Consider the following 20,341-nt stretch of genomic DNA (forward strand, 5'->3'; position numbering starts at 1 on the left):
TTAGAAAACAATGTTTTTTTTTTTGTTTTTCAAAAGTTAATGGATACACAGACTCCCCCAACTTTTTTTTTTGCATTCATTATGAATTAATAGCATTGGTATTATCTCTGGATCTGTGCAAACAATACAATCTTTTGGACACGTTTTTTTGTATGTCGTTATCCAATTTGTTTTGTTTTTATTTTATTTTATTATTTTTTTAGGGGGTGGAACCTTGAGTGGGTCCCACGGGTACCACTCGAACAGAAAAATTAAAATAACGGATAGCGTTTTCATCCAACACCCAAGAGCAAAATTTAACTGTTTAGTCACCATTATGACAGGAGTCTCACTCCCATGTGTAACCGGACTACAGCGACCTTGGCAGTGGGAATGAGAACAGCTATCTTACAAGTGGCCAATAAAAACAAATTAGTTTTGTTTGTGTTAACAATGGTTTCAAAAGCAATAACTTTCCTACAATCAACAAATGAACTCAAATACCCCTTTTTGCAATTTTTTTAAAGCCGTTTGGGGTTCTTAATAACTCCTCAAGGGACCCACTTGTGTTTTTTTTCCCTTCATCATTCGTCTATCTCTCATTGTGTGGAAATTATTGGTAATTTGTATGGTCTCCCAAGCAGCTTTTTGAATGGAATGAGACCCTTACGTGCTTGTAATGTATGTATAGTTAGACTAAATCATTGTGTCCAAATTGCCCCTATGTGTGATTGTGAGTGCGGCTGTTTGTCTCCATGTGACCTGCAATTGGTTGGCAACCAGGACAGGGTGTCCCTTGCCTCCTGCCCATTGACAGCTGAGATAGGCTCCAGCCCTCCCTGCGACCCTTGTGAGGATAAGCGACTAAGAAAATGGATAGAGGGATGGATGGATGTGTAGCTTGAGGTAATTGAACACGTTTTGGATGCACATTCCCTTGTGGATTATGTTGTGTCTTCACTTCCTTCGGCTTCTCGTCAACCCTCAGCCTCCAGGCGCAAAGTCGAGGCCCAGTCCCGGAAAGGGTCTCAAGTGCCGTGGCCACGGTCTTTGCCTGGACGTCAACTCGGCCCCTGGAAACCTCAGGTATCTTGAGATCCGGCTCGAAGGACCAAGTAAATGTCAGGTTCACCAATCAGACATTCATTAAACAGGACAAAAAAGGAAGCAAAGACACCAGTTCAATTCTCGCGAGGAGAGAGGAGAGGAACTGTCTCGTACAATTCACCACTGCACTCTCTGATTATCCTCTCCTCAGCACCTCTATTTATTTAGTTTTAAGACACCCCTTATTTACATGGATGTTACAAAAAGGAGACGACAACCAAAACAGTTTGAAACAAGGGGTACATATTTGTTCATGTGCGTGTGCATGTGTGGAAGATTGCTGAATACATGTGTGGTCATCATTTCTTTAACAGGCAGCAGTTCTAACAGTTCTGATGATTAGATGTTTTTGTTCTTGCTATCTCCTGCTAGGAGGCTGCCACGTTATCTAGAGCAGAGCAAAGCATTTCTTTATTGGAAGGAAATGTATGATAATTATGATCACAATTATTCCTACAGAGGGGGAGAGTCAACTGATCACCACCTGGTGGTGAGTTGGCTCCGATGGTGGGGAAGATGCCGTATTTTGAGAGTATGTTGGGAATGGCTGGCAGATTCCCCTGTCAAAAGGAATTTCAACTCCCATCTCCGAAATAATTTTGCTCACCTCCCAGAGGAGGCGGGGGGACATTGAGTCCAAATGGACAATGTTCCGCACCTCCATTGCTGAGGCGGGCGACCGGAGCTGTGGCCATATGCTCCAGCACTCCCCCAACCCTTGTGAGGATAAAAGGCTAAGAAAATGTATATACATTGTTGTCATTTTTATCGTTTTAAATGTTTTATTGCTAGAGCCAGCGTCTGTCTGAGGCTGGACCGCAGCCTTGGCCCACATACACTCAGAGCCAATTTCAATTAGCTGCCAATCAGATTATTAGCCATGATTTTGGTCAATGCGAACAAATGCTGTCTTCAAAGACGGACACGAAGGGGATTCTTTTCTCGCTTATTATCCTCTGTCAACCATACTTCCAGACATTCTGCATTTTCATGTCATGCCCCTATTTCTTTTCTATTTCTATTTCTTTCCACTCCATTTCCGTCTTTTTCCGGCGAATCCAGCAATGTGCGATCATTTTTCACCGATAATCGAACAATAAAAATGTTTCCTTCATAACGGATTTCAGATTTGAATTCAGCATAAGTAAGTTTCTTTCGGCTTGTCCCTTTCGGGGTCGCCACAGCGTGTCATCTCAGATGAACGCACATATGTTTGGCACAATTTTTACGCCGGATGCCCTTCCTGACGCAACCCTTCTCAGGGAGTGGAGGCCCCAGTGGGATACGAACCCACAACCCCTGGTTTATCAAACCAGTGCTCTAACCACTGAGCTACAGGGCCTCTCACATTTGAATTCAGCATGAAAAATTTTATAATATTAGCAAAAGGTGCATTGAAGACCTTCCATACACTTTAAGTGCACGAAGCCTTTTGTAAAATTAGTTAAAAAGTGGACCAACGAGACAAAATTAGAACTTTATAGCTTCTTTGACTGCACAGACTGGTGTGTCTTTGAAAATTCAGCGAGCATCCTAGATGAATTTGCGGATATTGTTACCATTGCGTATGTCAGTGTCTGTGTGGAGGTGCGTGTACCAACAAAAACTTTTTGTACGGTAATTGAAAGCCAGACTTGGGCAATTCTGTCAGGCTAAAGAGGTTACATATCGCAGTGTGGATAGGCCCCTCTACAATCACACTAGAAACCATCTGACTAAAGAAATTATTTTCTTTAGTTACATTACATTGCAAAGAGGGATTACTCAGCAAATCTGGAAAAACATCTTGGAGCTAACGACTCCGAATCAGTCTGGCACATATTACAATTGCTCACTAATTACAAGCAACGATCACCCCCAGTAAACAATAATAGTAGGCTTGCCGACGACCTAAACAGCTTCAACTGCAGATTTGAAAGGGACATTTTCACTCCATACACCCACCAAGTCGCACCACCATCCACTTCAGCATCTCCAACTCCACCGTTTCACATACATGACCGCGACGTGAGGAAGACCTTCAAACAACAAAAGATCAACAGGGTACCAGGCCGAGACCTTGTGTCCCTATCCTGCCTTAATGTCTGCGAACACAAACTTGCACCTGTCTTCACCAAGATCTTCAACAGGTCTCTAGAACTGTGTGAAGTATCAACCTGCTTCAAACGGTCCACCATCATACCGGTCACCCCAAACATTGCAGACTCAGGTCTTAATGACTACAAGCATGCTGCCTTGACATCTGTGGTCACAAAGTCCTTTTAATGCCACATGCTGGACCACCTCAAGAGCTTCACAAGTCTTCAACTGGACCCACTGCAGTTTGCCTATCGTGCTAACAGGTCTGTGGATGATGCTGTCAAAATGGGTCTGCATTTCATCCTTGAAGATCTCAACAGTGAGGGAACAGCTCCACGTTTAACACCAACATCCCTGAACTCCTTTCCTCCAAGCTTCTCCAGCTCAGCGTCTCACCTGCCATCTGCAAGTGGGTCTACAACTTTCTGACTGGCAGGATAAGGCAAGTGAGGCTGGGGGACAGTACCTCATCCACACGCACGATCAGCACTGAGGCACCCACAAGGTTGTGTCCACTCCCCTCTGCTCTTCTCGCTCTACACATACGACTACACCTCGAGGCATCCAGCTGTTAAACTCCTGAAGTTTGCAGAGGATACCACACTCATTGGCCTCATCAAAGACGGCGATGAGTCTGCATATCAACAGGAAGTGGTGAGACAGGAGCTTTGGTGCGATCAACACAACCTGGCGTTGAACACTCTAAAGACTGCAAAAATGATTGTGGACTTCGGGAGGGATCCTTCACTACAGCTGTCCCTCACACTGTCCAACTGTCTTGTGCCAACCTTCGAGACCTTTAAGTTCTTAGGAATTACAGTCTCATAGGGCCTGAAGTCGGAGACGAACATCAACTCCATCCTCAAAAAGCCCAGCAAAGGATGCACTTCTTGCGGACTCTGAGGAAGTATGGCTTGTCATCGAATCAGTATTGTGTACCTCCATCACAGTCTGGTTTGTGGCTGCCACAAAAAAGGACTAACTCTGACTGCAACGACAATCAAAACCACTGGATTGTCATCACCAACCTACCCACCCTTGAAGACTTTCTCACCACTTGAACTAGGACTAGAGCGGGGAGGATCCTTTCAGATCCTCCACGTCCTGACCACCAGCTCTTCCAGCTCCTTCCATTGGGTAGGCACTACCGATCAATGCAAATCAAAACTAGCAGACATTTAAACATTTTTTTTCCGTCTTGCAATTAGGCTATTAAATTCTTGATCAGCGAACCTACTGTTTTCTGCCTTGCACTGTTGTTGGGACACACACTCACATCCTGCTGGTCCGATTGGTATTAGTGTATCCTGGGGGTCCCAATTGGAGTTTTACTTCCCCGGTGTCTTGGTCTGTCATTTGAGCGGCTCCCTCGTTAGGTAAAGCCCGATAAAGGGAAGTTACTGGTTGGCCGCTTTTGGGAAGGTCCATGATACGATCTAGCGGATCGATCTGTCATGGTTTTTGGTGCCGAAAAGCTGCCATGGCAATGGATGCTACACTGATTTTGTCAACATTTCTCCTCAGTTTTTCACTCTTGTATTTTCTTATTCAAATGTCTTTTTTCCTTCTCTGCCTTTTATGTTCCTTTCCTTTTCCACTCTGCCCACACACTTCTAAATTCTGCTTGTTTCTTTTTCTGCTTTTAATCATGTAAAGCGCATTGAGTTATGTTGTGTACGAAATGCACTTTACAAATAAATTTGCTTTGCTTTGCTTCATTTTTCAACGTCAGGCAACAACTAACCTTTTTAAATCCACAAATCCTCCATTGAGTTCTGGTAATCACTCTGATACATATCACGTTCATTACTGCTACACTCGATTGGGTTTTGCTGGCCCACTCATCTTATTCTAAATCTGTTTTTGAGGGTCCAAAAATCCCCATCTACTGAAATGTCACAGTATGAAACTGCGTCCGATATCAAGTCAGTTTACAATGGAAGTAGTTGGTACCCTGTTACACTCTTTTTACTAGGTCCTCTGTTTCAGTCAGTCTGACCCTGTTTTACCCCAACTTCTAATTACCACAACAACAACAAGTCCAATACTGGACTAGCTTACTGACTTTACCTTACTTTTACCAGGCCCTTTGTTACCCTGGAAAGTCAGGTCCTCTCTCACCTTGACTTCCGATTAACACAACAACAACACATCATGGTAACTATTCACAATGAAACAATTGTACCACAAATTTCACAATTTCCAATGTGCAGAATTCATGATATAATCAAAAAGGTTTCTGCTCACCGCTTTCTGTCAGTGCACCAGGGAGATTGTAGTCCAAACGAATTCCTGTCCACTCCTCTGTCGTTTTATCTGATGTGCTTTAAAGGATCACATCGGGGTCACCAGTTAAAGGAACGTGTTTTTACAGATCTCCTATTAATTCTCAAGGTTTGAAGGGTCTTCGTTTTCGTGAAAACTACAATTACAATGATGTGTTAAAAGCGAAATAATTTATTCTGGACAGAGAAGTCTCTCCATACTTCAGAGCTATGGGTCACCAGCTACGCCCATCTTAGCCTTTGCAGAGATAGAGTAGATCGGACAAAACTATCTGTTCCAGCAGCCACGCTAATACAATTTTTCTAAGCAAAAGTGTAAAATTGTCTTTGTCTGGTTGGTCCAGGGTCTATTGACGGTGTCATTGCTATGTAGAATGATGGCATCAAGCATCAGGCATTTGTGACAGGCTTTGTCTCAACATTTTCCTCTTGTGGTTTGCAGCAACACTTTGTAGCAGCAGTTCTCTCCAACAGATGTTTCTCATGACCTACACATGCATCCTACTGGGAACCTCTAATCAGTACACTTGAGTTCATCTTAATTGTAATAGAGTATTATTCTTTCAGCATGAAATAAGCCCCTATCTTGATTATATCATTTTTTTTAGCTACTTGTAATTAAACATCAAAACCATATCCTATTAGACCCAAAGAAGCAAATATGACAACATTCTGTGACAACCTCCTACAACTGGCCAAAGGAAAAGAGTAATGGGTCAGCTGAACTTTCAGTGCAAGAACAATCTTGCCACTGTTCTCTGTTGATTGCTGCAAGTCCATGTAGCAAATGAAGAAAGGAGAAGGCGTAACACTGCCAAATACTGTATGCTCAGGCAATATTGAGTGTTGTAGAATTCACTTTATCTATATACTGCATAGATTTCTGTGTGTATATGTCATTGCAGTTTTGTGTGAATCTTGTACATCAGCATTAAATCTAAAAAAAAAAAATAAGAACTAGCTGTTGACCTCTTATGAAAAAGGGAGGGGAACATTCCAGCTGTGATCACAAAAGTTGAAATTTGACCAATTGTAGCCTGTTCAACTCAATGTTGTGAGAAAATATTTTCCACTGGTTCCAAAACCGCTACCTTTCTTGTCACATTACAATGCAGTGATTTTGATAATTGCTATCTGCACACATACACAAGACTGCATACACTTTTTTGTTTGATACGTCCCATTACAGCTGCACACCTAGATCTCTTGATAAACATACACATATGGACACTCAGCATTACACTTATTCACACAAACACAACAAACGTACAAATTATCAACACAGGGTACGTCCAGAAATTCAGTTAGACACTCTCACCACACCTTTTCATACCTTTACTAATGAACATACATAACTACATATATATATTTGAATTTTAATTTGATCAACAATCCGGTATCTGCTAGTTTAATTTCATCATTTCTAATCAGATCATTTCCATTAGAATTATCCATCCATTCATTTTCTTTGCCGCTTATGCTCTCGAGGGTCGCGGGGAGTGCTGGAGCCTTGCCCAGCTGTCAACGGGCGGGATCCAGGGTACACCCTGAACTGGTTGCCAGCCAATCGCACGCGACATAGAGACAAACAGCCACAGTAACAATCACACCTATGGGCAATTTGTTGTATCCAATTGATGTCTATTAGAAGTAATTTTAGTCAATAAAACAAACAAACAAACATGAATTATATGAGGGGCGGCACGGTGGATCAGCTGGAAAAACATTGGCCTCACAGTTCTGAGGTCTCGGGTTCAATCCCAAACCCGCCTGCGTGGAGTTTGCATGTTCTCCCCGTGCCTGCGTGGGTTTCCTCCAGGCACTCTGGTTTCCTCCCACATCCCAAAAACATGCGACAATAATTGGGCACTCTAAAATTGCCCCTAGGTGCTGTTTGTCTCGATGTGCCCTGCGATTGGCTGGCAGCCAGTTCAGGGTGTACCCCGCCTCCTACTCGTTGACAGCTGGGCTCGGCTCCAGCAGTCCCCGGGAACCTTGTGAGAATAAATGGCTAAGAAAATGGATGGATGGCTGGATGGATGGATGGATGGATGGATATTATAAGAGTTTCTAATCTCACCTTTTTTTGTGCATACTTTTCATCATAATACCTTTCAATTATTTTACAGCTGAAGTGTAGACAAAACTGCTCTTCAAAACTGAAGCAAATTGACTCGTTCCCTGGTGGTTTGCTGTCGTCCATGTTCACATTTTATTAGGTCTCTAAATTACAGTAACACCAATGGAACATTGAACTCTTTATAAAAATTAATTATTATTTTACAATTCATGCTGCTACGACCAAAGGCAATATTCCAAGGGAGTAATGTGTTTTTTTTTCTAATTAAGACAATTATTGTCTTGGTGGTGGTCATATTACATAATGCACCACATTATAGAATTTTTCTTTCATACAAAAAGTGGTCTCATTGATAGCATATCCATCTCACGGTTCTGAGGTTATCTGTTTGAATCCAGGTGCTCGCCTTCCTCTGTGGAGTTTGCATGTTCCCCACATGCATGTATAGGGTTTCTCCAAATACTACAGTTTCTTGCCACATTCCAAGATAGTCAATGTTGAATGGATTAGGGTTAAGGTTAGGTTTGAGGACACAAAATCATCCTGGAGGTGAAAATGAGACTGTGAATGTTTTTTTTATACGGGTATATGTCCTGCAATTCATTGGTGACCAGTTCAGGGTGAACCGAGCCACTCACTGGAAGTCAGCTGGGATACGCTCCAGTTCTCCTGTGACCCCAGTGAAGATGACCATTATTGCAAATGGTTGGATTGATTTTATAAAAGTGCAGCATCCACATTGTGTAAAAACAGCTTCAATATGGGATAGGTTCCAGTACTCCCGTAACCCTTGTGAGGATAAGTTGCTCAGAAAATGGATTGATGTATGGTAGACAAAATGTTGAAGACTATGACAAAATGCAGCATCTGTACATGAGTTGAAAACATCACCTCATTACAAAATTCTGCAAAGTTTATTACATATTGCAACAAAGAATTGTACTTTGTATTACAAAAGTGACATAATGCACATATTACATTATTGTACAAAGTCTGCAAAGGACAGGAAAGCAAAGGTGCGTTGATTTCAACATCTTGAGCAATAATTTTTTATGCATTCAACTTTACACTTAATTTACTTTATTTTTACTGTTATCTTTATTCATTTTTACCTTGCTTTTATTCACTGACAGGGGACGCTCTCCAATTTCATTCTGCAGCTTTGTATAATGACAGGAAATGATATTCATAAATCCATAATGTGGTGTTACGGGGTAGTATTCACCACTTGGGAAGTTTATAATGAAAACCGTGGTCAGTTTGGGTTATGATTATTATTATTATTATCCATCCATTTTCTTTGCCGCCTATCCTCACGAGGGTCGCAGGGCGTGCTGGAGCCCATCCCAGCTGTCAACGGGCAGGCGGGGTACACCCTGAACGAATTGCCAGCCAATCACAGAACACTTCGAGACCAACAGCCGCACTCACAATCACACCCAGTGGCAATTTAGAGTGTCCAATTAATGTTGCATGTTTTTGGGATGTGGGAGGAAACCGGAGTGCCCGGAGAAAACTCACGCAGGGACCAGAAGAACATGCAAACGCCACACAGGCAAGTTCAAGATCGAGCCCGGGTCCTCAGAACTGTGAGGCCAACGCTTTACCAGCTGAGTCACCGTGCCGCCCTGTTATTATGTTTTTTGTCAAAATCTTAAAATAACGAAAATGGCTCCTGTCAAAATCAACAGAGGACTTTCACTATGACGTCTGTATAAAAGACACTTGATTGAAACTTAAAATCTAACAGCACCTCGTGTGCATTACTGCAACAGTTGATTTCCTTAGATTTCCACCATGACTGACACAAACGTCATTTTTGGATAACATTGTCAGCTATAATTGGTGTATTACTGCAAAATATGCTGATAATTTCCTTTTGCTCTGTGTATCTGTTTCTTTCCTCTACAGTAGATAACATCTCCTCAGCAGTGTCCAAGGGTTATGTTTCAGGCCTCCTACTGCTGTATGAGGAGTGGCACAGCAAGGACACTAAACATTCTGCAATTGACATCCTCCAGGCACTGCTAAATTGCTTTCATAAAATAGTACGCAGTGCTGTAGGAAGAGACACTTTTGTGTCCCAAGGAGGCATCCGACTTCTTTATCATACTACTCAGGTATTGGTGGTGCTGCTGCTGCTACTACTACGCTACTACTAATACTTTGATTACTACCAACATTCTCTTGTTTTACTCATTACCACCATTAACCTTAGCTACAATTTTTCACACCAAAAACTGCCATGAAACAGACTTAGTCTTTACCAAGACTTAAAATTCTACAATGTTACTATACACTCCGTTATGTTTGAGCTGGAAATGGATAGACAGAGACCCCAATGTATCCAAGATATTTTGCGCACAGTACTTTTACAGATGAAATAATTATTTGATCCAATTTTGTAAACTTACCAAGTTACAAAGTCTTGAGTAATCTATAATTTTAATGTTACGTTTATGTTATCCATCCATTCATCCATTTTCTTAGCCGCTTATCCTCACGAGGATCGCAGGAGTGCTTGGAGCCTATCCCAGCTGCGAATGGGCAGGTGGGGTACACCCTGAACTGGTTGCCAGCCAATCGTGGGGCATATTAAGACAAACAGCCGCATTCACAATCACACCTAGGGGCAATTTAGAGTGTCCAATTAATGTTGCATGTTTTTGGGATGTGGGAGGAAACCAGAGGGCCAGGAGAAAACCCACACAGGTATGGGGAGAACATGCAAACTCCACAAAGGCGGGTCCGGGATCGAACCCGGGACTTCAGAGCTGTGAGGCCAATGCTTTTCCAGCTGACCCACTGTGCTTCCCTGTATGATATATATATATATATGCATACACACTCACACACATGAGGGTCATTCAATACAAAAGGTGAAATATTCAGGATAAGGACTTCTAATACAGAAGCTTTTTTTTTTCAACGTCGTCTCCCAGCACTGTCTCACACTTTTCCCATCTGAGCACAAACTTCCATATTCTCTCAGCGTAAAAATCTTGAGACTGCTGTCTCAGCCAGTTGCTCACAAAACTTCACTTCATCGTCACTTTAAAACTTTGTGCCTCTCGTGAATGCTTTTAAGAGACCAAACAGGTGAAAATCTGAAGGGGCAAGATGTTGGCTGTAAGGGAGATAAGGGAGCAGTTACCAAACTTGCTCGTTGATGGTCTGCACTGTTTGGACTTCTGTGTGAGGCCTTGCGTTGTCATAATGCAAGATGACTCTTTCTGGTTGATGACCCCTGCATTTGTTCTTTATATCTTTCTTGACCTGCCTCAGCAGTTCACAGTGGTTTTCACTGTTCACAGTGCTTCCTTTCTCAAGGAATGAAATTGTAATTGGGCCTTGCATATTCCAAAAAAATGGTGAGCATCCCCTTCCTCGTGGGCCGCTGGGACTTTAACTTCTTCTTCACTGGAGAGTCTGCATGCTTTCACTCCATAGATTGCTGTTTGGACTCAGCCTCATAGTGTCATAGTGTCTCGTCACCTTCTTCAGAAACTCATCACCATCTTTCTCATCGCTGGAGAGACACTGCTGGGACAACTCCACCCTCCACTATTTGTGCACTGCACTAAGCATCTTTGGCATCCACCGGGTGAACAATTGGACAATTTTGTGTGCTCTCTCGACAGATAAGATCAAAGTCCTTGCAATGTCATCCACTGTCATCCTTCTGTCAGACTGAACTAGGTCAATGACTGATGTCAACGACAATCACCTCAGGAGACCTCATTTTTGTAGGCATCCCAGGCTTGTCTACATCCTCAACACTGCTCCATCCTTCTTTAAACAATTTAGTCCACTGGTAGACATTTTTTGGGCTGAAATATGTGGCAGCCTACTGAGTTGACATTCTCCAATGAATTTTAACTGGTTTGCACCTTTCAGCTACCAAAAACGTGATAACTGACCACTGTTTAATCATGGCGCATGCTTCTTGGTTGGGTATCGTTTTTAAAACTCTCAATTTTCTTTTAATCTATGAAAGGAATTAAATCCATGTGAAAAAGAAATAAAACAGACATAGAAAAAGGAAGCTTCTATCTGTAGTAGAAGTCCTTATAATGAAAAATTCCCCTTATTTAGGGTATGTAAACTTATGAGCACAGCTACAGTGAATAAAATAAGTATTTGAACCCCCTGCTATATTCCAAGTTTTAGAAATCATGGACGGGGTCCAAAATTTTCAGCGTAGGTGCATGTCCACTGTGAGAGAGATAATCTAAAAAGAAAAATCCAGAAATCACAATGTATGATTTTTTAAATTATTTATTTGTGTGATACACCTGAAAAAGGGTATTTAAAAACCTGAGGAAACCAAGGTTAATATTTGGTAGTGTAGCCTTTGTTTGCAAATAACCACTAGTCATGGCATACTTTTGTAAAACAGGAACACTTTCTTTCATTACCCCTCTAACTATGTCAACTGCACACCACTGAAATTTTCTCAGGGGAAAATATGCATTACACATGAGAAATTGCTGTCAATATTAATCTTTAGGCAGAAAATGTAGAATTCTGAAAAAAGTGGGAATTTTTACTTTGCAAAAAGTTATTTTCAAAAGGTTCTCACTGTGGTGAACAATTGGTTGAGCAAAATGGTTTGAATAGGTGTCAATTGCAAGTTTTACAGGGGCAAAATGGTGGCAGAATAATAAAAATAAAGGATTTGGGTACACAATAACATGGAAAAAAACCACGCACACTGAGTTTTTAAGCTTAAGTTCTTAGGTAAGGCTTAAGTAAGTCAGACAATAGCCACCTTTAGACTATATTCAAGATTAACAGACGCGATGGATGACTAGATTTGAAGATAAAACAATTGAACTCGCTAATTTTCCAATGAAATTAAATGTTGCTCTGTCATAGTATCAGTGTTATGAGTTTTTGTGTTTTTGCAGACATGCTCATTGAATATATGTCAGGGGTTACTGGTAGAGTCATCGGTTCAGCTGATGAGGTGGTGCCTGCCGAAGACTCCTCTACCATTGAGATCAGATCAGTCAGTGTACTGCTTCCCCCTGCCTAGAAGACATCATCTTCTTGATGTGGTTGCATCAGGTAAAGACGATAATTCCAGTAAAAAATTGATGTAGACTGTTGGTTCATTTTTTGAAGAGTGTTTTAACAGATGAAAAAATATTGTGTAAAAGGTTGTTAGTAATGTATTCTATATGATGTTGAGATGATGTATATTGTCTACATGTTTTTGTTGTGAAATCAGGATTTGGATGGAGAGATTCACAGCTGTTCCTTCAAACATACTCTTTTTTTCAATATTCATTATTGCTTTAATGTTTATTATTTAGATTGTTGTGCCATTTATGTCATACATCTTTTAAAACAGTTCAACCTAAATCACACTTTTCTCTTGAATTTTAAGATGACACCAGTGGTGAGATTGCCGGTGATAAGATGGAGAAAGATTACCAGGAGGCTCAGAGTAAAGACTATGTAAGTTTGGCACATTTACAAGTCAGTTGGACTTTCCCACCTTTATGAAAGAAAAATCAACTTCCCCCCCCCCCCCCTTTTTTTTTTTCCTGACCAAAAAAAAAAAACAAGTTTGATTGCTTTACAGTAAAGCAAAAAAATATAAATATAAAACACATTTACGTACTAGTCTCTAAAATTCATCTTTTTCATTCTGGGGGATTGAACATAAAGACATGGGCCAGAACATCCAAACATGCACAGAAACAGTTATATGGACTCAGTGTGGTAAAAGTACCTCTCCTAATTCATGGGCTCCCTAAAGTGGTACACAGCCTAATCACTGCCTCAGTACAGTTCATTTGTGTTTAACATTTACATTATTAACTTTTGTATTAATCTTGAATAAGTGTTTTAAAACATTTATTCCCGTTAGTGACAGGCACAGCTGTTCTTTTGAGTCACCCGAATCAGTTTCTTAAAAAGATTACTTTGAAGGATTCATTCATCAAATTGTTGTTCTCTTTCATAAACTACTTTAAGTGCTTCCTCATTCTGTTAATGATCCATTCATTACATCCAGTGAGGCTCTCGCCAGCCAAGGTGCAGAGCATCACTGACACCAGCATCTGCCATCTGGAATTTCGGCTCACTCCCCTTCCTGGTTTTGTCATCCGATTCTTGGAAAGTGTCTTTGAGTGTTGAGAAACACGAGATAAATGTATATATTATTATCATTATTATTATTATTATTATTATTATTATCATGAAGGAAGCACGGTTGGATTGGATTGGAGACTCTAAATCGACCCAAGGTGTGATGTGAGTGCAACTGTTGTCGACTGCCATGTGCCCTGTGATTGGCTGGCAACCAGTTCAGGGTGTATTCTCCTTCGAGGCCAAGGACAGCTGGGATGGGCTCCGGCACTCCCACCACCCTTGTGAGGATAAGTGGCTCAGAAAAGGGATGGCTCTTATTATGACATAAAAAAGACTTTAATGATCATATTAGAGATTTGTACATGTCCACCTCCACTCCATGTGTTATCCTCAATCAGATGCCCTAACCCTAACCCTATGTGAAGTCGTTAGCTGCATAAAGACATCTATCCACCCCATACAATTAGTAAGACTCAAACTTGTAACATGGCCAAGACCAAAGAGCTGTCCAAAGACACCAGAGACAACATTGTATAACTCCACACCACTGGAAAGGGCTACGGAGAAATTGCCAAGCAGCTCGGTGAAAAAAAGTCCACTGTTGGAGCAATCATGAGAAAGTGGAAGAAGCTAAACATGACGGTCAATCTCAATCAGAGTGGAGCCTCATGCAAGCTATCACCTCGTAGGGTCTCAATAATCCTAAGAAAGGTGATAAATCAGCCCAGGACTACACGACAGGACTTGGTCGATGACCTGAAAAGAGCTGAGACCACCATTTCCAAGGTGACTGTCGGTAATACAAGAAGACATCATACACCATCCCGACTGTGAAGCATGGGGGTGATAGCATCATGCTTTGGGGGTGTTTTTCTGCAAATAGGAAAGGACGACAGCACTGTATTGAGGAGAGGATGACCGCGGCCATGTATATTGTGAGATTTTGGGGAACAAGCTCTTCGTCAAAGCACGGAAGATAGGTCGTGGATGCGTCTTTCAACATGACAACGACTCGAAGCACACAGCCAGGAAAACCAAGGAGTGGCTCAGTGAGAAGGATATCAAGGTTCTGGCGTGGCTTAGCTAGTCTCCAGACCTAAACCCTATACAAAATCTTTGGAGGTAGCTGAAACTCCATGTTTCTCAGCGACACCCCAGAAACCTGAGAGAAGATCAATGTGGAGGAGTGGGCCAAAATCCCACCTGCAGTGTGTGCAAACCTGGTGAACAACTACAGAAAACGTTTGACCTCTGTAATTGCAAACAAAGGCTACTGTACCAAATATTAACAATGGTTTTCTCAGGTCTTCAAATACTTATTTTCAACTGTATCACACAAATAAATCATTAAAAAAATCATACATTGTGATTCCTGGATTTTTCTTTTAGATCATCTCTCTCACAATGGACATGGAACTACGATGAAAATTTCAGACTCCTCCATGATTTCTAAGTGTGAGAACTTGCAATATAGCAGGGTGTTCAAATATTTATTTTTTTCACTGTATATATTATTACTAATACTAATACTGAGTGGACCAGCGGGATATGAGTAAGTGTCCTAACGTGGCACAAGGCAGAAAATTTTTAGGTTCACTGATCAACAAGTTAACCACTTAATTGCCAAAGAAATATGTGCGTTCATCTGAGATGACACGTTGTGGCGACGCCGGAAGGGACAAGCGGAAAGAAACTTACTTTAATTGCCAAAGGGAAAACAACTGTTCAATAGCCTGCTACTTTTGACTTTCATTGATCTGTAGTACTTTCTCGACGGAAGAGCTGGAAGAGCTTGTGTCCACGATGTGGAGGGTCCGAAAGGATCCTGCCTGCTCTGGACCTAGTTCGTGTTGCACGCAAGTCCTCGATAGTGGGGAGTGTGGTGCCGACAATCCGCTGAGCGGATTTGATTGTCCGTTGCAGTCTGAGTTTTTCATTTTTTGTGGCAGTCCTGATTGGTTAACCACTGTGTAGAATTGTCTCTGGAGCTCTTGTGACTGTGCTTCCTCAGAAGCTGCAAGAAGTACATCCTTTGCTGGCCTTTTTTGAGGATAGTGTTGATGTTCGTCCTCCACTCCAGGTCGTCTGAGACTGTAATTTCTAATAACTTGAAGGTCTCGACAGTTGATACAAGACAGTTGGTCAATGTCAGGGGCAGCTGTGGTGAAGGATGCCTCATGAAGTTCACAATCATCGTCAGAGTCCTTAGAGTGTTCAATGCAAGGTTGTGTTGACCACACAAAAGCTCCAGTCTCGCCTCTTCCTGTTGATACGCAGACTCGTCATGGTCTTTGATGAGGCTGATGACCGTGGTGTCATCTGCCAACTTCAGAAGTTTGACAGTCAGATGCCACAAGGTGAAATCATTCATGTAGAGCAAGAAGAGCAGAAGGGAGATGACACAACCTCGACGTACCCCGGTGGTGGTAGTGGATGTTGATGAAGTGGTGTCCCCCAGCCTCACCTGCTGTGTCATGGCCATCAGGAAGTTGTAGATACACCGGGAGATGGCAGCCGAGATGCCGAGGTGGAGAAGTTGCGAGGAGAGGAGTTTAGGGATGATGGTGTTGAACGCAGAGCTCAATTCAGCTCTCCTTAATACAGTGCAGTTGTCCTATCCCATGTGCAGAAAAACACCCCAAAGCATGATGCTACCACCCATGCTTCACAATAGGAATGGTATTCTTCATCATTCGTCTTCCTCCAAACACGGTCATTGGAATTATGACCAAAAAGTTCCATTTTGGTCTCATCTGACGCGCCTTGACGTGTGCTGGTTTAAGCAGGGGAAACTTCTTTACCATGCATGATTTCAAACCATGACATCTTTGTGTATTCCCAACTGTCACCTTGGAAACGGTGGTCCCAACTCTTTTCAGGTCATTGAAAAGTCGTGGCGTGTAGTCCTTGACTGATTCTCCACCTTTGTAAGGATCATTGATACCCCACGAGGTGAGATATGCATGGGGCTCCACTCCGATAAAGATTGACCGTCATTTTTAGCTTCTTACATTTTCTAATGATTGCTCTAACTGTGGACCTTTTTTTTTTTACCAAGCTGCTTGGCAATTTCTCTGTATTCCTTTCCAACCATGTGGAGTTGTAGAATTTTGTCTCTGGTGTCTTTGGACAGCTCTTTGGTCTTGGCCATGTTACAAGTTTGAGTCTTACCGATTGTTTGGACTGGATAGATGTCTTCATGCAGCAAACGACCTGACACGGCTACATCTGATTCAGGATGATACATAGAGTGGAGATGGACTTTAAAAGGCGGACTAATAGGTTTTGAGGGTCAGAATTCTAGCTGATAGACAGGTGTTGAAATACTTATATGCAGCTGTATCACACAAATAAATAGTTTTAAAAAATCATACATTGTGATTTCTGGATTTTTCTTTTTAGATTATCTCTCTCACAGTGGGCATGCACCTACAATGAAAATTTCACACCCCTCCATGATTACTAAGTGGGAGAACTTCCAATATAGAAGGGTGTTCAAATACTTATTTTCTTCAATGTACATTGTGTCTTTGACAGCCTATGACAGAGTACGAAGAGAGGAACTGTGGGACTGCATGCGCAAGTCTGGCGTGGAAGAGAAATATGTTATAATAGTACACGGTATGTATGTGGGCAGCAGAACAGCGGTGAGATGTGCCATAGGTGTGTCAGAAGAATTTAAGATTGAGGTGGGACTACATCAGGAATCCGCACTGAGCCCCTTCCTGTTTGCGGTAGTAATACATAGGATGACTGATGAGGTTAGACTGGAATCCTCTTGGACAATGATGTTTGCAGATGATATTGTGATCTTCAGTGAAAGCAGGGAGCAGGAGGAAGAACATTTAGAAAGATGAAGGCAGGCACTGGAAAGGAGAGGAATGAAGATGAGCCGAAGTAAAACAGAATATATGTGCATGAATGTGAGGGGCGGAGGAGGAAGAGTGAAGCGAGAAGAGAAGAGATAGCGAGGGTGGACGACTTCAAAAGCTTGGGGTCAACAATACAGAGCAATGAAGAGTGTGGTAAGGAAGTGAAGAAATGGGTCCAAGCGGGGCGGAACAGTTGGCAGAAGGTGTCTGGTGTTCTACGTGACAGAATAGTTTAGGTTGAAGGACAAAGTTTATAAAACAGCGGTGTCCGGATGTATGGATTAGAGACGGTAGTACTGAAGAAACAACAGGAAACAGAACTGGAGGTAGCAGAAAATAAGATGCTGAGATTCACGCTTGGAGTAAGCAGGTTCGATCGCACTAGAAATGACCTCATTAGAGGGACTGCTTGGATGTTGGATGTTTTTGAGGCAAGGTTAGAGAGACCAGACTTTGATGATTTGGACAAGTTCAGACGCGAGACAGTGAGTATATTGGTAGAAGGGAGCTGAGAATGGAGCTGTCAAGCAAAAGAGCATGAGGAAGACCAAAGAAAAGGTTGATGGATGTTGTGAGGAAGGACATGAGGACAGTCGATGTTAGGAAGGAAGATGCAAGAGATAGGCTTAGATGGAAAAAGATGACACGCTGTGGTGACTCCTAACGGGACAAGCCCAAAGGAAAGAAGAATAAGTTTTGTGTAAATTATGTCTTCAGTCATGGATTTATTTGTTTTATTATTTAAGAGTTATGCTATTCTGTTTGGCAGCACGGTGGAGCAGCTGTAAAGTGCCTCACAGTTCTAGAGACCACTGTTCAATCATGGCGCTCCCTGTGTGGAGTTTCCATGTTCTCCCTGTGCCTGCATGGGTTTTTCTCCGGGCACTCCGGTTTCCTTCCATATCCTGTCAGATTCCTCTTATCCGCAGGACTAATCAGGAGAAATGTCCTGACCGCCTCTCCACTTGAAGGGTTAAGCTACCCCTTTACCCCAGCCGACTCTAACGCCGCGCATGCAGGAGGACGGGAGCTTCTTAAATCGGTGTCGAGATGAATTCGCCTAGGTGTACTAACTGCCTTTAGTTTTGCAGAGCCAATCCGGTCTGCCCCCACTTGTCCGCCTCGTCGAGTAACCTTTCCGAGTAACAAGGTGACAAAGTGTTCGCTCTGCTTTTACAGCAGCTCCATCGCTTGTGAATCGATTGCACTTGTCATTGACCTAGTAAATTTAACAATCCTCATTAGGATCATACGGATTTGTTTTATCTTAAGATGGAGATTATCAATGAGTGACTGATTAAAAAAGAATTTTTATGACTAAATGATGTTAATGTCAATGACGGTCGATTTTTAATGAGGTAGAATGGTAATAATGAGATAACTCAATGTATGAATGACAAAGATAGATGAAGATGGAAATTCTAAGAATTTAATACAATGATAAAAATTGTTCAGATAACTTTCATTCTACAGTTATCCCCGCCAGACGTGAGGTAAGGTTATGATGTTAAGGCAAAATTCAATGTTAATTGAACATAAATCAATAAAAGTAAAAATGGTTAAAATAATGAAAATTGTTCAGATAACATTCATTATACAGTTATCCCCGCCAGACGCGAGGTAAGGTTGCGATGTTAAGGCAAAATTCAATGTTAATTGAACATAAATCAATAAAAGTAAAAATGGTTAAAATGATGAAAATTGTTCAGATAACATTCATTCTACAGTTATCCCCGTCAGACGCGAGGTAAGGTTGCGATGTTAAGGCAAAATTCAATGTTAATTGAACATAAATCAATAAAAGTAAAAATGGTTAAAATGATGAAAATTGTTCAGATAACATTCATTATACAGTTATCCCCGCCAGACGTGAGGTAAGGTTGCGATGTTAAGGCAAAATTCAATGTTAATTGAACATAAATCAATAAAAGTAAAAATGGTTAAAATGATAAAACTGATGGTAAGAAGGATAAGATAAATGATAAAAATAGCAATATAAGTGAAATGAGATTCAAAGCGTCTAAAAGCATCAGAAATTAGGGATAATGGACATTTTTTAGTGAGCCTGTTAGGGTTGACCAAGTCCTATATAGCTCGAAGCCTAATTTAATAAGGGTTTTTGGGATTACGGATAAATTCTCAAACCAATTTGCCCTTCATAGGTAACAACGTAATGTCGCTGGTATTATACTCATATACTTATATATATACTCAAACAGAGTCGTCAATTTAAGCACTCCAAGTTGCCAATTCCTTCTCCCCGCCAGCTTGCCACACGACTATTACACCTATAGAAAGACCTTGTCTCTTTGTCAGCAAAAACTTAACAAAAAACCCCAAACTTCCGCATCCAAGGTTTTTATTGCTTTTTGGTGGAACATTCTGGAAAATGTTGGCTGAATCTACGCCTAGTGGGAAGGGCCTCCCCGGGTTCATCCCATCAGGCCCCATTTGCCATTCCTGGCTTGACTTGTCACGCCCCTCTTTAGCTTCACTCAATTTCGTCATCCTCCCTTTAATTAATAAATGCATCTTTAAAAAATACAACCACAACTCGCATTCGGTTTCACCCTAGTTTTGAACAATAGCATAAATGTATCAACATTCTTGTGAATACAATTCTCTCGTGCATTCTCAGGCTTGTTTTAGTTGGTTCCTCATTATGTGTTGCCTTGTCTGAGAGAGACAGCCATACACAGGTTATATTCTTTTCACAAAGCTGTTTCAAAGCATCTTATTTTCTGCTAAAAGTCTAGTAGAAAAATAGTTGAAATCTATTTCTGCTTGCCAACATCCTGCGTGGTCATTCAAGTGTGACGGGCTTCCTGTTCAGTAAC

At 41.6% G+C, this 20,341-nt stretch overlaps 1 protein-coding gene across 6 annotated transcripts in view; it reads left to right on the forward strand.

Moving 5' to 3' along the window:
- LOC133502463 (cytosolic carboxypeptidase 4) overlaps window positions 1-20,341 on the forward strand; it is a 213,804-nt gene that overhangs the window by 70,728 nt on the left and 122,735 nt on the right. For 5 of the 6 annotated variants that reach the window (XM_061823276.1, XM_061823278.1, XM_061823273.1 and 2 more), the window contains 3 exons: window positions 9,442-9,650; window positions 12,441-12,600; window positions 12,923-12,993. In XM_061823276.1, coding sequence (XP_061679260.1) covers window positions 9,442-9,650; window positions 12,441-12,600; window positions 12,923-12,993 — 440 coding nt within the window. The remainder of the gene's footprint in view (window positions 1-9,441; window positions 9,651-12,440; window positions 12,601-12,922; window positions 12,994-20,341) is intronic. The other variant, XM_061823274.1, reaches the window with a different exon arrangement.

The sequence above is a fragment of the Syngnathoides biaculeatus genome, chromosome 6, assembly GCF_019802595.1.
Source record: "Syngnathoides biaculeatus isolate LvHL_M chromosome 6, ASM1980259v1, whole genome shotgun sequence".
Classification (NCBI taxonomy): domain Eukaryota; kingdom Metazoa; phylum Chordata; class Actinopteri; order Syngnathiformes; family Syngnathidae; genus Syngnathoides; species Syngnathoides biaculeatus.